This window comes from Mustela putorius, unplaced genomic scaffold (assembly GCF_011764305.1).
Source record: "Mustela putorius furo isolate JIRA1106 unplaced genomic scaffold, ASM1176430v1.1 tig00003856_pilon_pilon_pilon, whole genome shotgun sequence".
NCBI lineage: Eukaryota > Metazoa > Chordata > Mammalia > Carnivora > Mustelidae > Mustela > Mustela putorius.
In genome coordinates this window covers 1,686,996-1,704,842 of record NW_025422008.1, presented here as the reverse complement: position 1 = coordinate 1,704,842, position 17,847 = coordinate 1,686,996, and the positions used below count along the sequence as shown (strand labels likewise).

At 49.2% G+C, this 17,847-nt stretch overlaps 1 protein-coding gene and 1 pseudogene across 13 annotated transcripts; both read right to left on the bottom strand.

The window, feature by feature from the left end:
* Positions 1 to 743: 743 nt before the first annotated feature.
* Positions 744 to 17,835, bottom strand: LOC123387572 (HLA class I histocompatibility antigen, A alpha chain-like). 13 transcript variants are annotated; one of them, XM_045065179.1, is made up of 8 exons: positions 17,680 to 17,820; positions 17,193 to 17,468; positions 16,278 to 16,904; positions 15,727 to 16,002; positions 15,506 to 15,610; positions 12,468 to 12,701; positions 11,201 to 11,369; positions 10,978 to 11,111 (listed from the first exon to the last, which is right to left on the bottom strand). In XM_045065179.1, the coding sequence occupies exons 1-7, from the start codon at positions 17,741 to 17,743 to the stop codon at positions 11,224 to 11,226; spliced, it is 1,728 nt and encodes a 575-aa protein (XP_044921114.1). In that variant the 5' UTR covers positions 17,744 to 17,820; the 3' UTR covers positions 10,978 to 11,111; positions 11,201 to 11,223. The 13 variants fall into 13 exon arrangements, with proteins under 13 accessions (XP_044921126.1, XP_044921114.1, XP_044921119.1 ...); XM_045065184.1 differs by having other exon boundaries at positions 11,094 to 11,369; positions 16,278 to 16,406; positions 16,629 to 16,904; XM_045065185.1 differs by having other exon boundaries at positions 11,094 to 11,369; positions 16,278 to 16,406; positions 16,725 to 16,904.
* Positions 894 to 2,474, bottom strand: LOC123387578 (annotated as a pseudogene).
* Positions 17,836 to 17,847: the final 12 nt, after the last annotated feature.

Here is a 17,847-nt window from a genome sequence, read left to right as displayed (position 1 = left end):
TCTTCTTCTTCTTTTTTTTTTTTTAATATTTTATGTATTTGACAGACAGAGATCACAAGTAGGCAGAGAGGCAGGCAGAGAGAGAGAGGAAGGGAAGCAGGTTCCCTGCCGAGCAGAGAGCCCAATGCGGGGCTAGATCCCAAGACCCTGGGTTCATGACCTGAGCTGAAGGCAGAGGCTTTAACCCACTGAGCCACCCAGGCGCCCCTATTTGTTGTTTTTTTTTAATATTTTATTTATTTGAGAGAGTGAGAGAGAGAGCACGAACAGGGGGAGGGGCAGAGAGAGAAGGAGAGGCAGACTCCCTGCTTAGCAAGGAGCCTGGTATCGGGCTGGTACTTTTCCTCTGGTGGGAAGAAAATATCATGTTAGAGGCTGAGGACAGGGAGAGGCCATGAGATCCTAGAGGAAACTCCTAGTCCTGGTTGAAGTTGAAGTTTCCAGAATTGTGCCTGAAGACCCAGGACAGGATCAGGAAACACGAAGAATGAGGTGTGGGGTCACTGGGTTACCTAACTTGCTGGAGGTCTGTTCTCAGCAGGATCCTTCCTCTCTGTCCTGTGACTGCTGGGAGTCAGGTCCCCATCACCAGAACTGTCAAGATGAAAATGTATCCTTCATTGTCACAAGTGTTTGCTACAGAGTCAGTGTTAGTGATTGGCTCCAGAGTGGGCAAGTACATGTGCAAGGGATGGTACTTTCCAGTTACAAGGCAGGACGGTCTGCTATCTAGGAAACCCCCAGTGGGATAAGAAACCTCAGATCCTTCCACTCCATTCCCTACCTGAGCATTTCTTCCTCCAGATCACAGCTCCAAATACCACAGCGACCACAAGGAGAGCCGGACCAGCAATGATCCACATGATGGGGATGGTGGGACGAGGCAGCTCTGGAAAGGGAAGGGACAGTGGGGGTTCCAGACCTCTGGTTTGAATCCTGACCCTGCTGGAATTCTCCAGAAGGCCTTCTGCTTTCCCTGAGAAGAGGCTCGACCCCAAACCCTCCTTACCCCATCTCTCGGTGATGGGATCGGGCAGCCCCTCATGCTGCACATGGCATGTTTATCTGTTCTGCTCCATAAGGCACCACCTCAACCGCCCACTTCCTGGAAAGTTCCATCTCCTGCTGACCTGGTCTCCACAAGCTCTGTTTCCTGGGTCAGGTCCTCTCCCTCACTGCTGTCAGATCAGGGTGATCTCTGCAGGGTAGAAGCCCAGGGCCCAGCACCTCAGGGTGGCATCACGGTCAGAGATGGGGTGGTGGGTGTCACATGTGTTGGGGGCTTCTGAGGAAGAGAATCAGAAAATCCACCACACTCGGGCTTACCTTTATGGGCCACTGAAAGGGCATTCATGTGACCAGGGCCACTGTTTTTGGAAGGCAGCTATGCTCACCACTATACCACCAACGCTGGGCCACTGTTTTGGATTGAAGAAGCACAAAAGCCCAGTCATCAACCTAACTTTTGGGATCTCCTAATCTAGGAATTCTAGAATCATGGAGAGAACCCAGGGTAGGAGGTCTAAGAGGGAGACCACACTAGTAGTCCTGACTGTGGTGCAGGGTGAATGAGTCAGGAAACCCAGAGTCGGAACACCAAAGATGCTATCATTGGAGAAAAAGGCATTGAGAGGGGAAAGTCATGATTTCCAAGGTAGCTGCCAGGGTTAAAGGGAAAAGGCTGATGGGTTATTTCAGGAATGGCCTCCACCTGCCTCCTGGGAGAGACTGGTTTCCTCAATTGTCCTTTAGAGAAAAGCAGCCCTCTGGGTGAGTCACTCTCCAGTAGGAACCTGAACACCCAGGCGGACCTCCCTCTCCCCACCCGTGGGAGGGTGGTGTTCTGACATTGAGTCCATTTCCTCTCCCTGGAGGGAAGCCAGCCCCAGGGGAGGGGAGATCAGGGAGGCCCCCGTGGCCCCTCGTACCTGCTCGCTGCAAGGTCTCCTTTGGGTTCTCCAGGTACCTTGGGAGCCACTCTACGCCCCTGCCCTCCACGTAGTTCCTATAGTTCCTATAGAGCTCCGCGTCACCAGCGGAGTGTGGTTCAGGAGCGCAGGTCCTGGCTCACGACGATTTAATCCGCGCGGTGGTAGGAGTCCTGATTGTACCCGCGGAGTAGGCGCCCCTCCGGCTCCACGTCACAGCCGTACATGCACTGGTAGGTGTGAGACCCTCCCCGCCCCAACAGGCAGGGTTTTAAGTCCAAACACAAGTAAAACTGCCTAAACGTTACCGCTGGCTCGGGGAGGGCCAGAGTTCCCGGTAGGGTTCTCTCAATTCCCGGTGACGCTTGGAACTCGGAACCGTGTACGTGGGTGGGGAATGGGGGTCGTGATCTGCACCCGACCCTGTCGCTCACTGGCCTCGCTCTGGTTGTAGTAGCCCCGCAGGGTGTTCAGGTGTTCAGGTGTTGTTGTACAGATTCTGTACAAATTTTAAGATTGTTTTTTCCAGCTGTGTGAAAAATGTTGATGGCATTTTGATAGGGATTGCATTGAATGTGTAGATTGTTCTGGACAGCACATTTTAACAATGTTTATTCTTCCAATTCATAAGCATGGAAGCTTTTTCCATCTCTTTGTGTCTTCCTCTATTTCTTTTATATTTATTCTGTAGTTTCTGGAGTACAGGTCCTTTACTATTTTGGTTAGGTTTATTCCTAGTTATCTTATGGTTTTTGGTGCAATTGTAAATGGGATCAATTCCTTAATTTCTTTCTTTAGTCACATTGTTAGTGTGTAGAAATGCAACTGATTTCTTTTCTTTCTTTCTTTCTTTTTTTTAAAGATTTTATTTATTTATTTGTCAGATAGAGATCACAAGCAGGCAGAGAGGCAGGCAGAGAGAAAGGAAGAGAAGTAGGCTTTCTGCTGAGCAGAGAGCCTGATGTGGGGCTGGATCCCAGTGACCTGAGCCAAACACAGAGGCTTTAACCCACTGAGCCACCCAGGTGCCCCTGCAACTGATTTCTGTGCATTGATTTTGTATCCTGCCATGTTGCTGAATTGCTGTATGAGTTTTAGCAATTGGGGTAGGTTTTGGGTTTTTCACATAAAGTATCCTGTCATGTGTGAAGAGTGAGAGTTTGACTTCTTCTTTGCCAATTTGAATGCCTTTATTTCTTCTTGTTGTTGGGTTGCTGAGGCTGGGACTTCTAGTACGATGTTGAACAATAGTGGTGAGAGTGGGCATCCCTGTAATTTTCCTAACCTTGAGGAAAAGCACTCATCCCCACTGAAAATGATATTCGCTGTAAGGTTTTCATAGATGGCTTTTATGACATTGAGGTATGTTCCATCTACCGCTACACTTTGAAGAGTTTTAATTAAGAAAGGATGCTGTATTTTGTCAAATGCTTTTTCTTTTTCAAAAAATTTTAAAAGATTTTATTTATTTTATTTGACAGGCAGAGATTACAAGTAGGCAGAGAGGCAGGCAGAGAGAGGAGGAAGCAGGTTCCCTGCTGAGCAGAGAGCCCAACATGGGGCTCGATCCCAGGACCCTGGGATCATGACCTGAGCCGAAGGCAGAGGCTTTAACCCACTGAGCCACCCAGGCGCCCCTCAAATGCTTTTTCTGTATCATTGAGAGGATCATATGGTGCTTGTCTTTTCTTTTATTAATGTGACCTATCATACTGATTGATTTACAGATGTTGCAGCCCAGGAATAAATTCTACTTGGTCCTGGTGGATAATCCTTTTAATGTTCTGCTGGATTCTATTGGCTAGTATCTTGGTGAGTATTTTGGCATCCATGTTTATAAGGGATATTGATCTGTAATTCTCCTTTCTGATGGGGTCTTTGTCTGGTTTTGGGGTCAAGGTAATTCCGGCCTCATAGAATGTACTTCCCTCATAGGATCACCTTTGCTGTATCCCAAAGGTTATGATCCAGTTTGCTTTCATTCTCATTAATTTCGAGGAGTTTTTAAAATTCCTTTTTTTTTTAAAAAAGATTTTATTTATTTATTTATTTTATTATTATTTTTTTTAAAGATTTTATTTCTTTGACAGACAGAGATCACAAGTAGGCAGAGAAGCAGACAGAGAGAGAGGGAGAAGCAGGCTCCCCGCTGAGCAGAGAGCCCGATGTGGGGCTTGATCCCAGGACCCTGGGATCATGACCTGAGCCGAAGGCAGAAGCTTTAACCCACTGAGCCACCCAGGCGCCCCAAGATTTTATTTATTTATTTGACAGAGAGAGATCACCAGTAGGCAGAGAGGCAGGCAGAGAGAGAGAGGAGGAAGCAGGCTCCCTGCTGAGCAGAGAGCCCGATGCGGGACTCAATCCCAGGACCCTGAGATCATGACCTGAGCCGAAGGCAGCAGCCTAACCCACTGAGCCACCCAGGTGCCCCTAAAATTCCTCTTTAATTTCTTGGTTGACCCATTTATTCTTCAGTAAGGAGCACTTCAACCTCCAAGTGTTTGCGTTCCTTCCAAATTTCTTCTTGTGATTGAGTTCCAGTTTCAAAGCATTGTGGTCTGAAGACATGCAGAGAATAATCCCAATCTTTTGGTATTGGCTGAGACCCAGTTTGTGAACCAGTATGTGATCTTTTCCATGTGCACTTGAGAAGAACCAGTATTTTGTTGTTTTAGGATGGAATGCTCTGTATATATCCGTGAGGTCCATCTGGTCCATTGTGTCATTCAAAGCCCGTATTTCTTTGTTCATTTTCTGCTTAGATGATCCGTCCTTTGCTCTAAGTGGGTGTGTTGAAGTCCCCTACTATTATTGTATTCTTATCAATGTGTTTACTTTGGTTATTAATTGGTTTATATAACTGCTCCCATGTTGGGGGCATAAACATTTATAATTTTTAGATCTTCTTGTTGGATAGACCCTTTAAATGTGATATAATGCTGCTCTTCCTCTTTTACTACAGTCTTTGGTTTAAATGCAATTTGTCTGATACAAGGATTGCTACCCTGGCTTTCTTTTGAGTTCCATTAATGTGGCAAACTGTTCTCCACCCCTCAGTTTCAGTTTGGAGGTGTCTTTAGGTCTAAATGAGTCTCTTGTAGACAGCATATGGATGGATCTTGTTTTTTAAAACAATCTGATAACCCATGTCCTTTGATTGGAGCATTTAGTCCATTTACATTCAGAGTAACTATTGAAATATATGAATTTAATGTCATATTATGTGAAAAGTCCCTGTTCCTATAGATTGTTTCTGTTTCTTTTTAGTCTATGTTACTCGTGAGCTTTCTCTTCACTTACAAGGATCCCATTAATATTTTTGCAGGGCTGGCTTGGAGGTCACATATTCTTTCAGTTTCTGTCTCTCCTGGAACCTCTTTATCTCTCCTTCCATTCTCAATGACAGCCTTGCTTGGTAAAGAACTCTTGGCTAGGGGCGCCTGGGTGGCTCAGTGGGTTAAGCCGCTGCCTTCAGCTCAGGTCATGATCTCAGAGTCCTGGGATCGAGTCCCGCATCGGGCTCTCTGCTCAGCAGAGAGCCTGCTTCCCTCTCTCTCTCTGCCTGCCTCTCCATCTACTTGTGATTTCTCTCTGTCAAATAAATAAATGAAATCTTTAAAAAAAAAAAAAAAAGAACTCTTGGCTAAATGTTCTTCTCATTTAGTACCCTGAATATATTTTGCCAGCCCTTTCTGGGCTGCCAGGTTTCTGTGGATAGGTCTGATGTTAGTGTATGTTCTTGCATACACAGGAGGAGACTCCTGTTGAGTTGCTCTCAGGATTTTCTCTTTGTCTCTGAAATTTGCAAGCTTCACTATTATATGTTGGGCTGTTGATATATTTTTATTGATTTTGAGAGGGGTCCTCTCTGCTTCTTGGACATAAATGCTTGTTTCCTTTCCCAGATTAGAGAAGTTCTCATTTATGATTTGCTCAAATATACCTTCTGGCCCTCTCTTTCTCTCTTCATTTTCTATTACCCCAGTAACTCTGACATTGGCATGTTTCATGGCATCGGTTTCTCGATGCCATGAAACCCTTCATGGGTTATTAGATGTTTTTCTCTTTTTTCCTCAACTTTCTTCCTTTCCATCAGCATCTCTTTTAGATCATTTACTCTCTCTTCTGTCTCATTCACCATAGCTGTTAGAGCTTCCAATTAAAAAAAATATATTTTATTTATTTGAGAGAGAATGAGCAGGAGCAGAGGGAGGAGCAGAGGAAGAGGGGGAAGCAGGCTCTCCACTGAGCAGGGAGCCTGATGCAGGGCTTGATCCCAGGACCTTGAGATCATGACCTGTGCTAAAGACAGACATTTTTTTTTTTTTAATTTGACAGACAGTGATCACAAGTAGGCAGAGAGGCAGGCAGAGAGAGAGAGAGAGGAGGAGGAAGCAGGCTCCCTGCCAAGCAGAGAGCCCAATGTGGGGCTCGATCCCAGGACCCTGAGATCATGACCTGAGCCGAAGGCAGAGGCTTTAACCCACCGAGCCATCCAGGCGCCCCTGAAGGCAGACATTTAACCAATGAGCCACCTAGGGCACCCTTAGAGCATCCAATTTAGACTGCATTTCAGTTACAGCATTTAAAAAATACATATTTTATTTATTTGACAGAGATCACAGGTAGGCAGAGAGAAGGAGGGGGAAGCAGGCTCTCTGCTCAGCAGAGAGCCAGATGCAGGGCTTGATCCCAGGACCCTGAGATCATGACTTGAGCTGAAGGCAGAGGCTTAACCCACTGAGCCACCCGGGCACCCCTTAGTTACAGCATTTTTAAGTTGGCCTGATTAGTTCTCATTTCTTCCCTATGAGATCTTCTACTGTCTTTTATTCTTTATTCAAGCCCAGCTATTAACTTTATAATTGCTACCCTGAATTCCATCTCTGACATTTTACTTATACCCATCTCAATTAGATCTGTGGCAGAAAACCTTACTCTTGCTTTTTTCTTTCATTGTGAAAGAATGAATGCCCAGAGAAGAATGGGTGAGTGAGTGAGCAGAAGCAAAAATATCAACCACAACTCAAGCACAATGCACACTAGACAAATCCAAAGAGGTCAGAAACAAGAATAGAAAAGCAAACCAAACCAAACCAAAACAAAAAAGAGTAGAAGAAGAGAATATAATCTCATAAGGTGGACAAAGCAAGGTGATCCACTTGTTCCTGAGTGAATTTTGGTCTGTATGTTAGAAGACACTAAGTCCCAAAATTACAAAGAAAACAAAACCTATATATACAAAAATAAAATTGAATAGAGTAAAAAAAGACCAAAAATGAAGCTTTTATCTATAAAGTGTAAATGTAAAAAATAAAAGCTAAACGTGACTTAAAAACAAAGAGTAGTTAAAATAAGAAACTAGTTCAAGTGGGAAAAAAGAAAAAAAAAAGAAATGGAAAATTTTAGACTGAAAGATATAGGAATTGTAAGAAAAAACCTTGAGTTATGTATATTATTTCCCCCCAGTGCTGCAGTTTTACAGTCCTGTAGACTGTAAACCATCTATGCACCTGTTCTTTCCAATTGGTCTAGGGAAGGGGCCTGCTGCTGTGCTGCTTTTCAGGTGTCTTTACCCTGGGTGGTGATGCACCACTCCTTGCCAGGGCCCTGGGCCTCAGTGTAAGCTGGTCCTATGTGTGGCTTTTGTTCCCCTGAAGGCTCTCCATGCCTCTTTAGAGGATCAGAATGAAAATGGCTGGGTCCCAGTCTCCAGCCCTAGAACAGAAAGATCACCGTCCCCCCATCTCTTCAGTAAACTTTCTGGGGACAAATAGTCTTCACCTTTGTGTGGGCCCAAATCTGCAGACTCCTGTGGTGCATGCCCACAGCAGTCCCTCCCCAGGGGAGTCTGAGGGTCTCATGTTACTGCCTTTTGTAGTGCCCTGAGGCTGAGAGCGATTGGGGGCTTGAGGGCTTACCTGCTCCGATGCTCCCCAGGGACAGCTGGGTTTGCCCTGCTGTCCTTTATGGGGTTGCCACACTGTGAGCTGTTGCACAGTTTATAGGGGCCCCTTTTCCACCCCTCTTGGGGAATGGCAGATGGTCCAAGTGTTTCAGTCCTTTTCTGGGTGTGCAGGTGGAGTGGTCACCCGATCAGGCCTGGCTCCCGATTTATGGCGACCCAAGCTGAGAGTTCCCTCCTGGCTCACTGAACATAAACATTTCACTGCTTCACTGTTTGGGCACTCTAATGGCTTAGGCACCCCTGTTAGTTCTGTGACTCCTGGGAACTTGAGACCACACGGCCACCTAGAATTATGCCCTTTTCATCCCCTGAGTCCCTTTCAGACAGAGATTTCTCTCATTAGAGCAGATTTCTAAGGGTTCCCATTTTGCCCTCTGGGACTCCCAAAATGCATATGTTGATTCCCTTTATGGTGTCTTAGTGATCCCTTAGGGTCTCTTCACTTTCTTCAGTTTTTTTTTTTTTTTTAAGATTTTATTTATTTATTTGACAGAAATCACAAGCAGACGGAGAGGCAGGCAGAGAGAGAGAGAGAGAGCAGGAAGCAGGCTCCCCGCTGAGCAGAGAGCCTGATGCAGGAGAGGCTTTAACCTGCTGAGCCACCCAGGCGCCCCCTACCTTTTTTTTTTCATTCTCTCCTCAGACTTGATAATTTCAATTATCAGCAGTGCTACCTGTCTATACTGCCCATGTATTTGAAATATGAGTGCAGGAGTTACTCTTCATATTCCTGGTTCCTTGTTCAGGCAGCCAAGACCCAATATGTACATACTAAACTCACAAAGGAACTCATGCAGGTGCGTGCACACATACATACACAAATCATAAGAAACTCCTCATGCCAAATGCCCACAAACTTTCCTCTTTACAGCCCCAAAGCCAACTTTAAGGAATTCTGCCTACAACAATTCATCCTTACTCCCTCCCTCCCTTCCTTCCTTTAAGTATACTCCAGGAATGCCTCTGGGCCAGTGTTTGTGTTAGGCCTGGTAATCATTTAAGGAAACAGACAAAATACATATTGTCTTAATGCTTCCCATCTGACAGGAAAGACAGACAATAAATAAAATGTAATAATAGTAGTACATTAGACATTGCTGTTACCTATTGCTAAATAACAAAAAAAAAAAATCTCCAAATGGTACAACCACGTTTTATTCTCTCTCATTGTGTGAGTCAGCTAGGCCCAACAGCAGCTCTTCTGCTCTGTGTGATATGGGTTGGGGCTAGAGTCATCTTTGAGATCTGAATGGTCTAGAATATTCCAGAATATGTTGCCTCTCAGTGGGGATGCCCTGAGGTTGTCAAATGCTATTTGCTGCCATTATGGCCTGTTGGTGCCATCTGGTGTTAACCCAGGTCTTGAAGGCTAACAAGCTCATCGAGAAAAGAGAAACCAATAGAAGCCTATCTGGTGCCAAATATTGCCTTGTGTGCTTTGTGTGACTTCTCCTTCAGTTGTCCAAATTCAGCCTTGCCTTTATCTGAAGGAGCATAACACCCTCACTGTTTTCTCTCTCACACCCCTTTCCTCAGCCTTTGCTGGTCCCCCCCAACCCCGTCCCCACACCCCACCATGATCCCTCAGCATTGTCACCTGGGCCTGCTTCTACCAACTACCAGACAGGAACAAGAAAGTGCCCCACGGCCAAGGACAACACCCTGGAGCATAAACTCAATGCTTTCCCTCCTCTCAAGCCCTGACCCATCCAACTACAGAGCACAGGGCATGCCTGAAAGACAGGTATCTGTTACCTCTTCCTCCAGGCCAGGTAGTGGTCACATAGCATCTTCTCTCCGTAGCTGTCTGGATCCCCACCTGCATAAGCACCTGTGTACCTCCAGGCTGTTGTCTGCTTGTTGGCCACGCTCAGCCACAGGCACAGACCCCACCTACAGCTCAGCTTCATCCCTCCCCTGGTCCTGAGCCAGCAGCTCCTAACCAGAAGGGACATCAGAAAGCTCAGGAGACCAACAGGCCCAGTGTAGAAAAAGTGGCTTCCAGTGGAGTCTGTACTTAACCTGACTCAGAGCACTACATGCTCTCAGAGGCCTGGCCTTGTCCTCCATCCTCACCCCTGGCCCAGGCTCCCAAGCTGCATTTGGCCTTCCCTGCTCCTTCTTGGCCCACTTACACCTGGAATCACAGGTCCTCCCCAAATGCTGCTTGGTTGAGGCTGCCAGGGCCTTCCTGCCTCTTTCCTCATAGGGACTCCCCCAGGCAATTCAGGCAGTGCTTGTTGCAACCTTCTTGTAAATGAGGTGTAGGAAATTCTTGAGACCCCAGCCTGAGGCTGTCTGTCCACCCTTTGCATCCCGAAGCTGCCCTTGCCACCACCTCTCCACCACCTACCACATGGAAACATCCCTGGAAGAGCCCTGCTTAGCCTGAGAATAGAGACAGGGAAGGACAAGCTCAGAGCAGGGAGTCCCAGCCCCACTGTCCAACCCTCACTCAGAGCAAGGAGAGGCCATACTCACCACTCAAGGGCCCTGGTGTCCCTGGCTGTGAGCAGGGCTAAGGGTGGGGATGCAGACATGGCTCCCAACCCCTCTCAGAAATCTGACTTCCGGCTCCTGTTACAGAAGTTGTCTTTCCCTACAGTCTATGCAGAGGGAGACATGAGGGGCCCACATCCATGAGAGCCCCTCCCATCCACCCCCACTCCCCAGATTTCTCACTTGGGCTCCCATAACTGCTATTGATTTCTTGTTCTTGGAGAAAGAACACACACAATGGTGATAAAAGCAGCAGCAGCAGCAGCAGCAGCAGCAGCAGCAGCAGCAGCCAGGCAACTGTCTGTCCATACTGCACTAGGGCCTTTCCAGGAAAAGGGCCATATATCAACTGGGGCTCCCCAGGACCACAGGTCTGCTCTCTTCTCTTCACCCTGGCTCCTGACCCAACCAGAGTCAGAGCCCCCTCCATGATCACCCGAGGCCCACCGGAGTGCACAGGGTGTGCAGTGTTGTTCCCTGTGGCTTCCATGCAGCAAGTGAAACTCTGCTCCTTTCCCTGGGGCACCCTTATGGTCCTCCATGTCCAGTAGGTCCCATTTCCACTAGGCAGGACTAGGCATCCTGGCTCAGGGGTTCCTGATCCTGAAGTCAGGTCAGGGAGATATTCCCAGGAGAGAAATGGAAAGCCCAGCATATTAGGCTGACCAAGCCCTCCAAGGGCTGGCTGCAGAACACGTTCTCTGTTTGGGGCACTGGGGAGAAAGCACAGAGCCAGTGAGGCACATGGCTGAGCCCTGCGCCCCTCTAAGGGAAACAGAGAGAAGAGGGCTGCTTCTCCCACCTTTTCATCTCTTGCTGAGGCCTTCATTGACCCCAGACCTTCTCCAAGTTTGTTCTGCACCCTGGGGTCCAGTTCCTTTGGACTGGTGGAAGACCCTGGGATCCAGGCCTCACTTTCTTGGATCCACATGTTGATGCTGAGGAGGGGGCATGATGGGTGGGTTCTTGGGCTGAGGAGAATATAATGGAACTCTTTGTGACATGGAGGCTAGGCTTCCTCTCCTGCCTGACACCCACCTTCCTGGTTCAGTTTTCTGTAGCAGAGTCCACTGTCTCCCTGGACTATTAACACTGACAGGATTCAGATTTTTTTTTAAGATTTTATCTATCTATCTATCTATCTATCATCTATCTATCTATCATCTATTTAATCTATTTATAGAGTGCATGAGCAGGGAGGGTCATTGGGAGGGGGATAGAGAGAATCCCAAGCAGACTCTGTGCTGAGATCATGACCCGAGTTAAAAATCAAGAATTCGACATCAACCAGTTGGGCCACCCAGGTGCTCCTGAGAGAATTCACTTCTGGCCCCACATGATTGGTATCTCTATCCTTTATCCAGAGGCTTTAAGAGTTTAGGCCGATCACAATACAATGGGCCAAGAGAACATATGTGCATTCCATAGGACAGGGAGGGTTTCCTTGGTCAGGGTTTTGCAGGAGGAGGTTCAATGGGTCTAGGGGAGAGGAAGGCCTCTGCCCCAGGGCTGAACCTTTTTTTTCCCAAGAAGCCCATCCAGGACTCCAGATATTTCTGATGCTTCCACAAAGCTCTCCCTGCACATGGCTAAGGAATCCTGGCTTTGAGAGCCATCTACATCCCAGGTTTCTTGATTTCCATAATCAAGGTCAGTGTGGAAGAGCAGGGAACTGTCCATCCATGGGTATTCAAGTCATAGTAGAGGGAGGGCTCCCCATCACAGTGGAAATGCCTGAAGACCCTGATGCAGTTGTCTTCTTGGATCTCCCAGTCCCAGATCTCCTGGAGGAAATGCAAGCCGGCCACATCCAGCAGTGAATTTCCCAACCTGTGTCCCTCTGCCCTCCCCGCCCCAGTGACAAACTCCAGCCAGAGGAGGCCCTGTCTGCTCTTCTCCACATCTTCCCTGTGTTGGCTCAGTAATGGTCCCTGTAGGCTGAAGTCCGCAGACCCTCAGACCTCACCCCCACCCTCAGCCAATCCAGGGTAAGAGATAGGTCTCTGTTCTCTGCCCTGAACTTCCCTGGGAAAGGTTTCCTATCCTTTTTGCTCTGACCCCACTCTCACCTCTTCTTGGTGCCTGCAGGGTCAGGAGGTCTTCCAGACTCATTCTGAGTTCCTCGCCGGGGTCTCTCAAGCCCTTGGTCTCTGTTGCCCATGTCTCAGGTCCCCGGATTGCTTCGGCCCCTAATCTCTGTGACTCTGCCACATCTTTCTTGTTGTCATGGTGCAGGAAGGCCTGACCATCCCAGTATCTTTCAGCAAAAATTCTCCGATGCACAGATTCATCCTGGGACACCCCTGTGAGGTTATAACAAAGACCATGGGATCCTGGGCAGGGAGGATAACATGGATGAAACTGTCTTCTGGAAGTAACTGCATGTCTTATGTTTCTCAGAAAAGCTCAGCTGTCCTGACCTGCTTGAAGTATTGGGCATGCAGAAAATGCATCTGTACAAGGCACAGGAAGAAGGCTTTCTAATGCAGGAAGAGAGGAAAGGGGGCAGGAAGGAGAGGGGAGAAGGAATGGTAGAGGGGGCTGGAAATGGGTAGACATGCAGGACAGGAGCCAGGAGAGGGAGTCACAGGTCTCTGTGGGTAGGTGAAAGTAGGAGGTCAAGGGGAAAGGCTGGCCTGTAGGGAACAAGGGAGGGACAAGAAAGCCATGGTGAAGGAGTGGTCTTCTTGCCAGCTGGGAGGGAGGAGCAGTGGAGAGGCAAAGGTTGATTAATCCATGGCCAGAGCTGCCATGAAGCCCGGGGGCGGGGGCTTATGGTGGAGTGGAGAGCCAGAGGCTGCTGCCTGTGGTGAAGGCTCATCAGGGAGGAGATAGGGCGAAGGGAGGGAGAGACTCTGAGGCAGAGGACTCTGTTGTGGGAGGAGGTGGATTGTGGGCACAAGGGAGCTTAATGTGGGCCAGTGCCCATGGAGGAGGGCAAGGGTTAGGTCCAAGTGGAATAGTGGCAGGGTGAGTCCCCAGGTGGGGATGGGCTGGACCTGTCCGGGTCCCCTGGGGAGAGGCAGTAGGCAGGGGTTTTAGAGAGGCAGAGCAGGGAGCCCAAAGGGTAGTTTATATGAGAAAGGAGGGGAATGAAAGAGAAAATAGAATCAAAACACCGTGGTGAACTCCTTGGAGAAGGACCTGCATGGTGGGGGTGATACTGGGAAGGGAGACACGTCAGATCCCCAGAGAGGTTTAGGGGGGACATCCAGCCCAGGTCAGGCAGGCTGGGAGAATGCTGGCTGTACGGAAAGGCTGGAGCTGACCACGTGGTGGAAAGAGCCAGTTTGGGAACTAGGTGTCAGGAGTGAGGCCCACTGGGGTCAAGGAACCAAAGGAGGGATAAGGGCCAAGGATCTGGGCAGTTGGACCTGGAGCAATTTTCTGGTCTTTGGGGGAGAGGGGATGGCAAGTACCTAGGAATAAACATAACCAAAGAATTAAAAAATCTATACACTGAAAACTAGAAAACACTGATGAAAGAAATTGAAGATGGCACAAACAAACGGGAAGACAATCCATGCTCATGGATTGGAAGAACAATATTGTTAAGATGTCTATACTACCCAAAATCTACATATTTGATGTAATACCTATCAAAATACCAATAACACTTCTCACAGAACTAGAACAAATAATCCTAAAATTTGTATGGAACCACAAAAGAGCCTGAATAGCCAAACAACCTTAAAAAAGGAAAGCAAATCTGGAGGTATCAAGTTCCAGACTTCAAGTTATACTACAAAGTTGTACTAAGGGGTGCCTTCATGACTCAGTCGTTAAGCTTCTGTCTTTGGCTCAGGTCATGATCCCAGGATCCTGGGATCAAGTCCCACATCAGGCTTCCTGCTCCGAGGGAAGCTTCCTTCTCCTTTTCCCTCTCCCACTTCCCCTGCTTGTGCTCCCTCTCTTGCTGTGTGTCTCTCTGTCATATAAATAAATAAAATCTTAAAAAAAAAAAAACCTACAAAAAACTCACAAAGCTGCAGCAATCAACAGCATGTTACTGGTACAAAATTACATGTATAGATCAATGAGACAGAGTAGAAAATCCAGAAGTAAACTCACAGTTATATGATCAATTTGTCTTTGAGAAAACAGGAAAGAATATGCAATGGAAAAAAGACTATCCAAAAATGATGTTGAGAAAACTGGACAGCAACATGTAAAAGAATGAAACTGGACCATCTCCTTAAACCATACACAAAAGTGAATTCAAAACACATTAAAGAGTTAAATGTGAGGAAACCATATAAATCCTAGAATAGAGCTCGGGCAGTAATTTCTTGGACATCAAGCACAATAACTTTTATCTAGGTATGACTCCTGAGGCAAGGAAAACAAAAACAAAAATAAAAATAAACTATTTGGATCAAAATAAAAAGCTTCGATACAGTGAAGGAGGAGCCGACAGAATGGGAGAAAATATTTGCAGATAACATATCTGATAAAGGGTTAGTATCTAAAATGACAAAGAACTTACACAATTAAACAAAGAAAAAACAAATATTCCAATTAAAAAATAACAGAAGACATGAACAGACATGTTTCCAAGAAGACATCTAAGTGTCCAACAGACACAGGAAAAGATGCTCAACATCACTCATCATCAGGGAAATACAAATCAAAACCACAATGAGATATCACCTTTCACCCGGTCCTTTTCATCCCAGGGGAAGAAAATATCATGTTAGAGGCCGGGGACAGGGTGAGGCCAGGAGATCATAGAGGAAATTCCTAGTCTTGGTTGAAAATGAAGTTTCCAGAATTGTTCCTGAAGACCAAGGTAGGATCAGAAAACACGAAGAACAAGGTGTGGGGTCACTGGGTCACCTGACATGCTGGAGGTCTGTTCTCAGCAGGATCCTTCCTCTCTGTCCTGTGACTGCTGGGAATCAGGTCCCCATCACCAGGCTTAACAAGATGAAAATGTGTCCTTCATTGTCACAAATGTTTGCTACACACTGCGTGTTAGTGATCAGCTCCAGAGTGGGCAAGTACATGTGCAAGGATGGTACTTTCCAGTTACAAGGCAGGACGGTCTGCTACCTAGGAAACCCCCAAAGGGACAAGAAACCTCAGATCCTTCCACTCCATTCCCTACCTGAGCACTTCTTCCTCCAGATCACAGCTCCAATCACCACAGTGACCACAAGGAGAGCCGGACCAGCAATGATCCATGTGATGAGGACGATGGGAAGAGGAGGCTCTAGAAAGGAAGGGTGAGGGGTTCAGACCTCTGGTTTGAATCTTGACCCTGTTGAAATTCTCCAGAAGGCCTTCTGCTTTCCCTGAGAAGAGGCTCGACCCCAAAACCCTCCTTACCCCATCTCAAGGTAATGGGCTCAGACAGTCCCTCATGCTGCACATGGCATGTGTATCTCTGCTCCTCTCCAGAAGGCACCACCAGGGCAGCCCACTTCTGGAAGGTCCCATCTCCTGCAGGCCTGGTCTCCACAAGCTCTGTGTCCTGGGTCAGGTCCTCTCCTTCACGCTGCCAGGTCAGGGTGATCTCCACAGGGTAGAAGCCCAGGGCCCAGCACCTCAGGATGACATCATGGTCAGAGATGGGGTGGTGGGTCACGTGTGTGTTGGGGGGTTCTGAAGAAAAAGAATCAGAAATTCCACCCTTTGGTTTACCATTAAGGGCCACTGAAAGGGCATTCATGTGACCATCCTGAGGTGGATAGGGCCACTGATTTGAATGGAAGAAGCACAAAACCCAGAAACCAATGTAGTCTAAAGGATCTCCTAATCCTGGAAAGTTCTAGAATCGGGGAGAGAGTCCAGGGTAGGAGGCTGTAGGTCTGAGAGAGCACTCTAATCTGTGCTGACTGGGTGGGAAGGTGAATGAGTCACAAAACCTGGAGTCAGACCTCCAAAGATGTTCTCAGAGAACAAGGCCTTGAGAGGGAAAGCCACAGTTGCCAAGGTGGCTGCCAAGGTCATTATTTCAGGAATGGTCTCCACCTGCCTCCTGGGAGAGACTGGATTCCTCAATTGCCCTTTAGAGAAAAGCGGCCCTCTGGGTGAGTCACTCTCCAGTAGGAACCTGAACACCCAGGCGGAGGTCTCGGTCTCCCCACCCGCGGATCTCCCATGGGAGATCCCACCGATCTCCCCACCCGTGGGAAGGCGGTGTTCTGCCACTGAGTCCATTTTCCCTTCCTGGTGGGAAGCCAGCCCCAGGGGAGGGGAGATCAGGGAGGCCCTGTTGGCCCTGGTACTTGAGCGCAGCAGCGTCTCCTTCCCGTTCTCCAGGTGCCTCCGGAGCCACTCCACGCACGTGACCTCCAGGTAGTTCCTGTAGCGCTTTGCCTCACCCGCCGCCTCCCACTTGCGGCGGGTGATCTGCGCCGCCGTGTCCGCCGCGGTCCAGGAACGCAGGTCCTCGTTCAGGGCGATGTAATCCGCGCCGTCGTACGCCCACTGCTGGTACCCGCGGAGGAGACGCCCGTGGGCCCCCACGTCGCAGGCAGAAGTCCACTGGAAAGTGTGAGACCCTGGCCCCGCCCCCAGCCCGGCAGCAGCGGTCAGCCCCCAAAACCCTCCCCGCCCCTACCGGCGAGCGACTAAGTCCAAACACAAAGTAAACCCCATAGAGGTTCCCGCGCGCTCTTCCCGGGTCTGGGCACAAGTGGGTCCCGCAGCCTCACGGTGGCGCTCATACCCGGACACTCGGGGGCGACACCCTCCCATCGGTGGGGATGGGGGTCGTGACCTGGACCCAGGCCCTGTCGCTCACCGGCCTCGCTCTGGTTGTAGTAGCCCCGCAGGGTGTTCAGGCTCACTTGGAAAGCCTGCGCGTTGTGCTTGACCCTCCGCGTCTCCTGGTCCCAATACTCCGGCCCCTCCTGCTCCACCCACGGCGCCCGCGGCTCCATCCTCCGACTGGCAGAGTCGCTGTCGAACCGCGCGAACTGCGTGTCGTCCACGTAGCCGACTTCCCAGTACCGGGGCTCCCCGCGGCCGGGCCGGGACACCGCGGTGGAGAAATACCTCAGGTAGTGGGAGCCTGCGGGCGCGGAGGGCTGAAAACCCGCCCGACACTCCTCCCCGCGCTGGGCCTGGGGCCCAGGAGGAGGGTGGGGAGGGCCGGGGGAGGGGAAGCATCAAGTCTGGGAGAGCAGGGCGGAGGCGGGGAGGGACCGAGGAGCACAGGCCGGGGCGGGGGTGGGGGCGGCGGAGAGGCGCCTTCCCCGGGGGTCCCGCGTCCCCGCCCGGCGGTCCCCCCGCTCCCGCCCGGCAGAGGCCCTTTCCTCCCGTCCCCGCACTCACCCGCCCAGGTCTCGGCCACTGCCAAGGCCCCCGACAGCAACAATGCGAGGGCTCGGGGGCCCATGCCCCAGACCCTTAGGGTCTGAGGAGGAGAACTGAGTCCCAAGGTCTGGTAAAGACTTCAGAAGCTGGATCCGCGGTGCCGCTGATTGGCTTCTCTAGAAACCC

Excerpts from the sequence above, each read along its gene's own strand:
- LOC123387572 (XM_045065179.1), bottom strand. The coding sequence starts at position 17,743 with ATGGGCCCCCGAGCCCTCGCATTGTTGCTGTCGGGGGCCTTGGCAGTG. Across the intron at positions 17,469-17,679 it reads AGTGGCCGAGACCTGGGCGG|GCCCAGCGCGGGGAGGAGTG; the intron begins GTGAGTGCGGGG and ends CCTGGGCCCCAG. Across the intron at positions 15,611-15,726 it reads GCCCATTACCTTGAGATGGG|AGCCTCCTCTTCCCATCGTC; the intron begins GTAAGGAGGGTT and ends CTTCCTTTCTAG.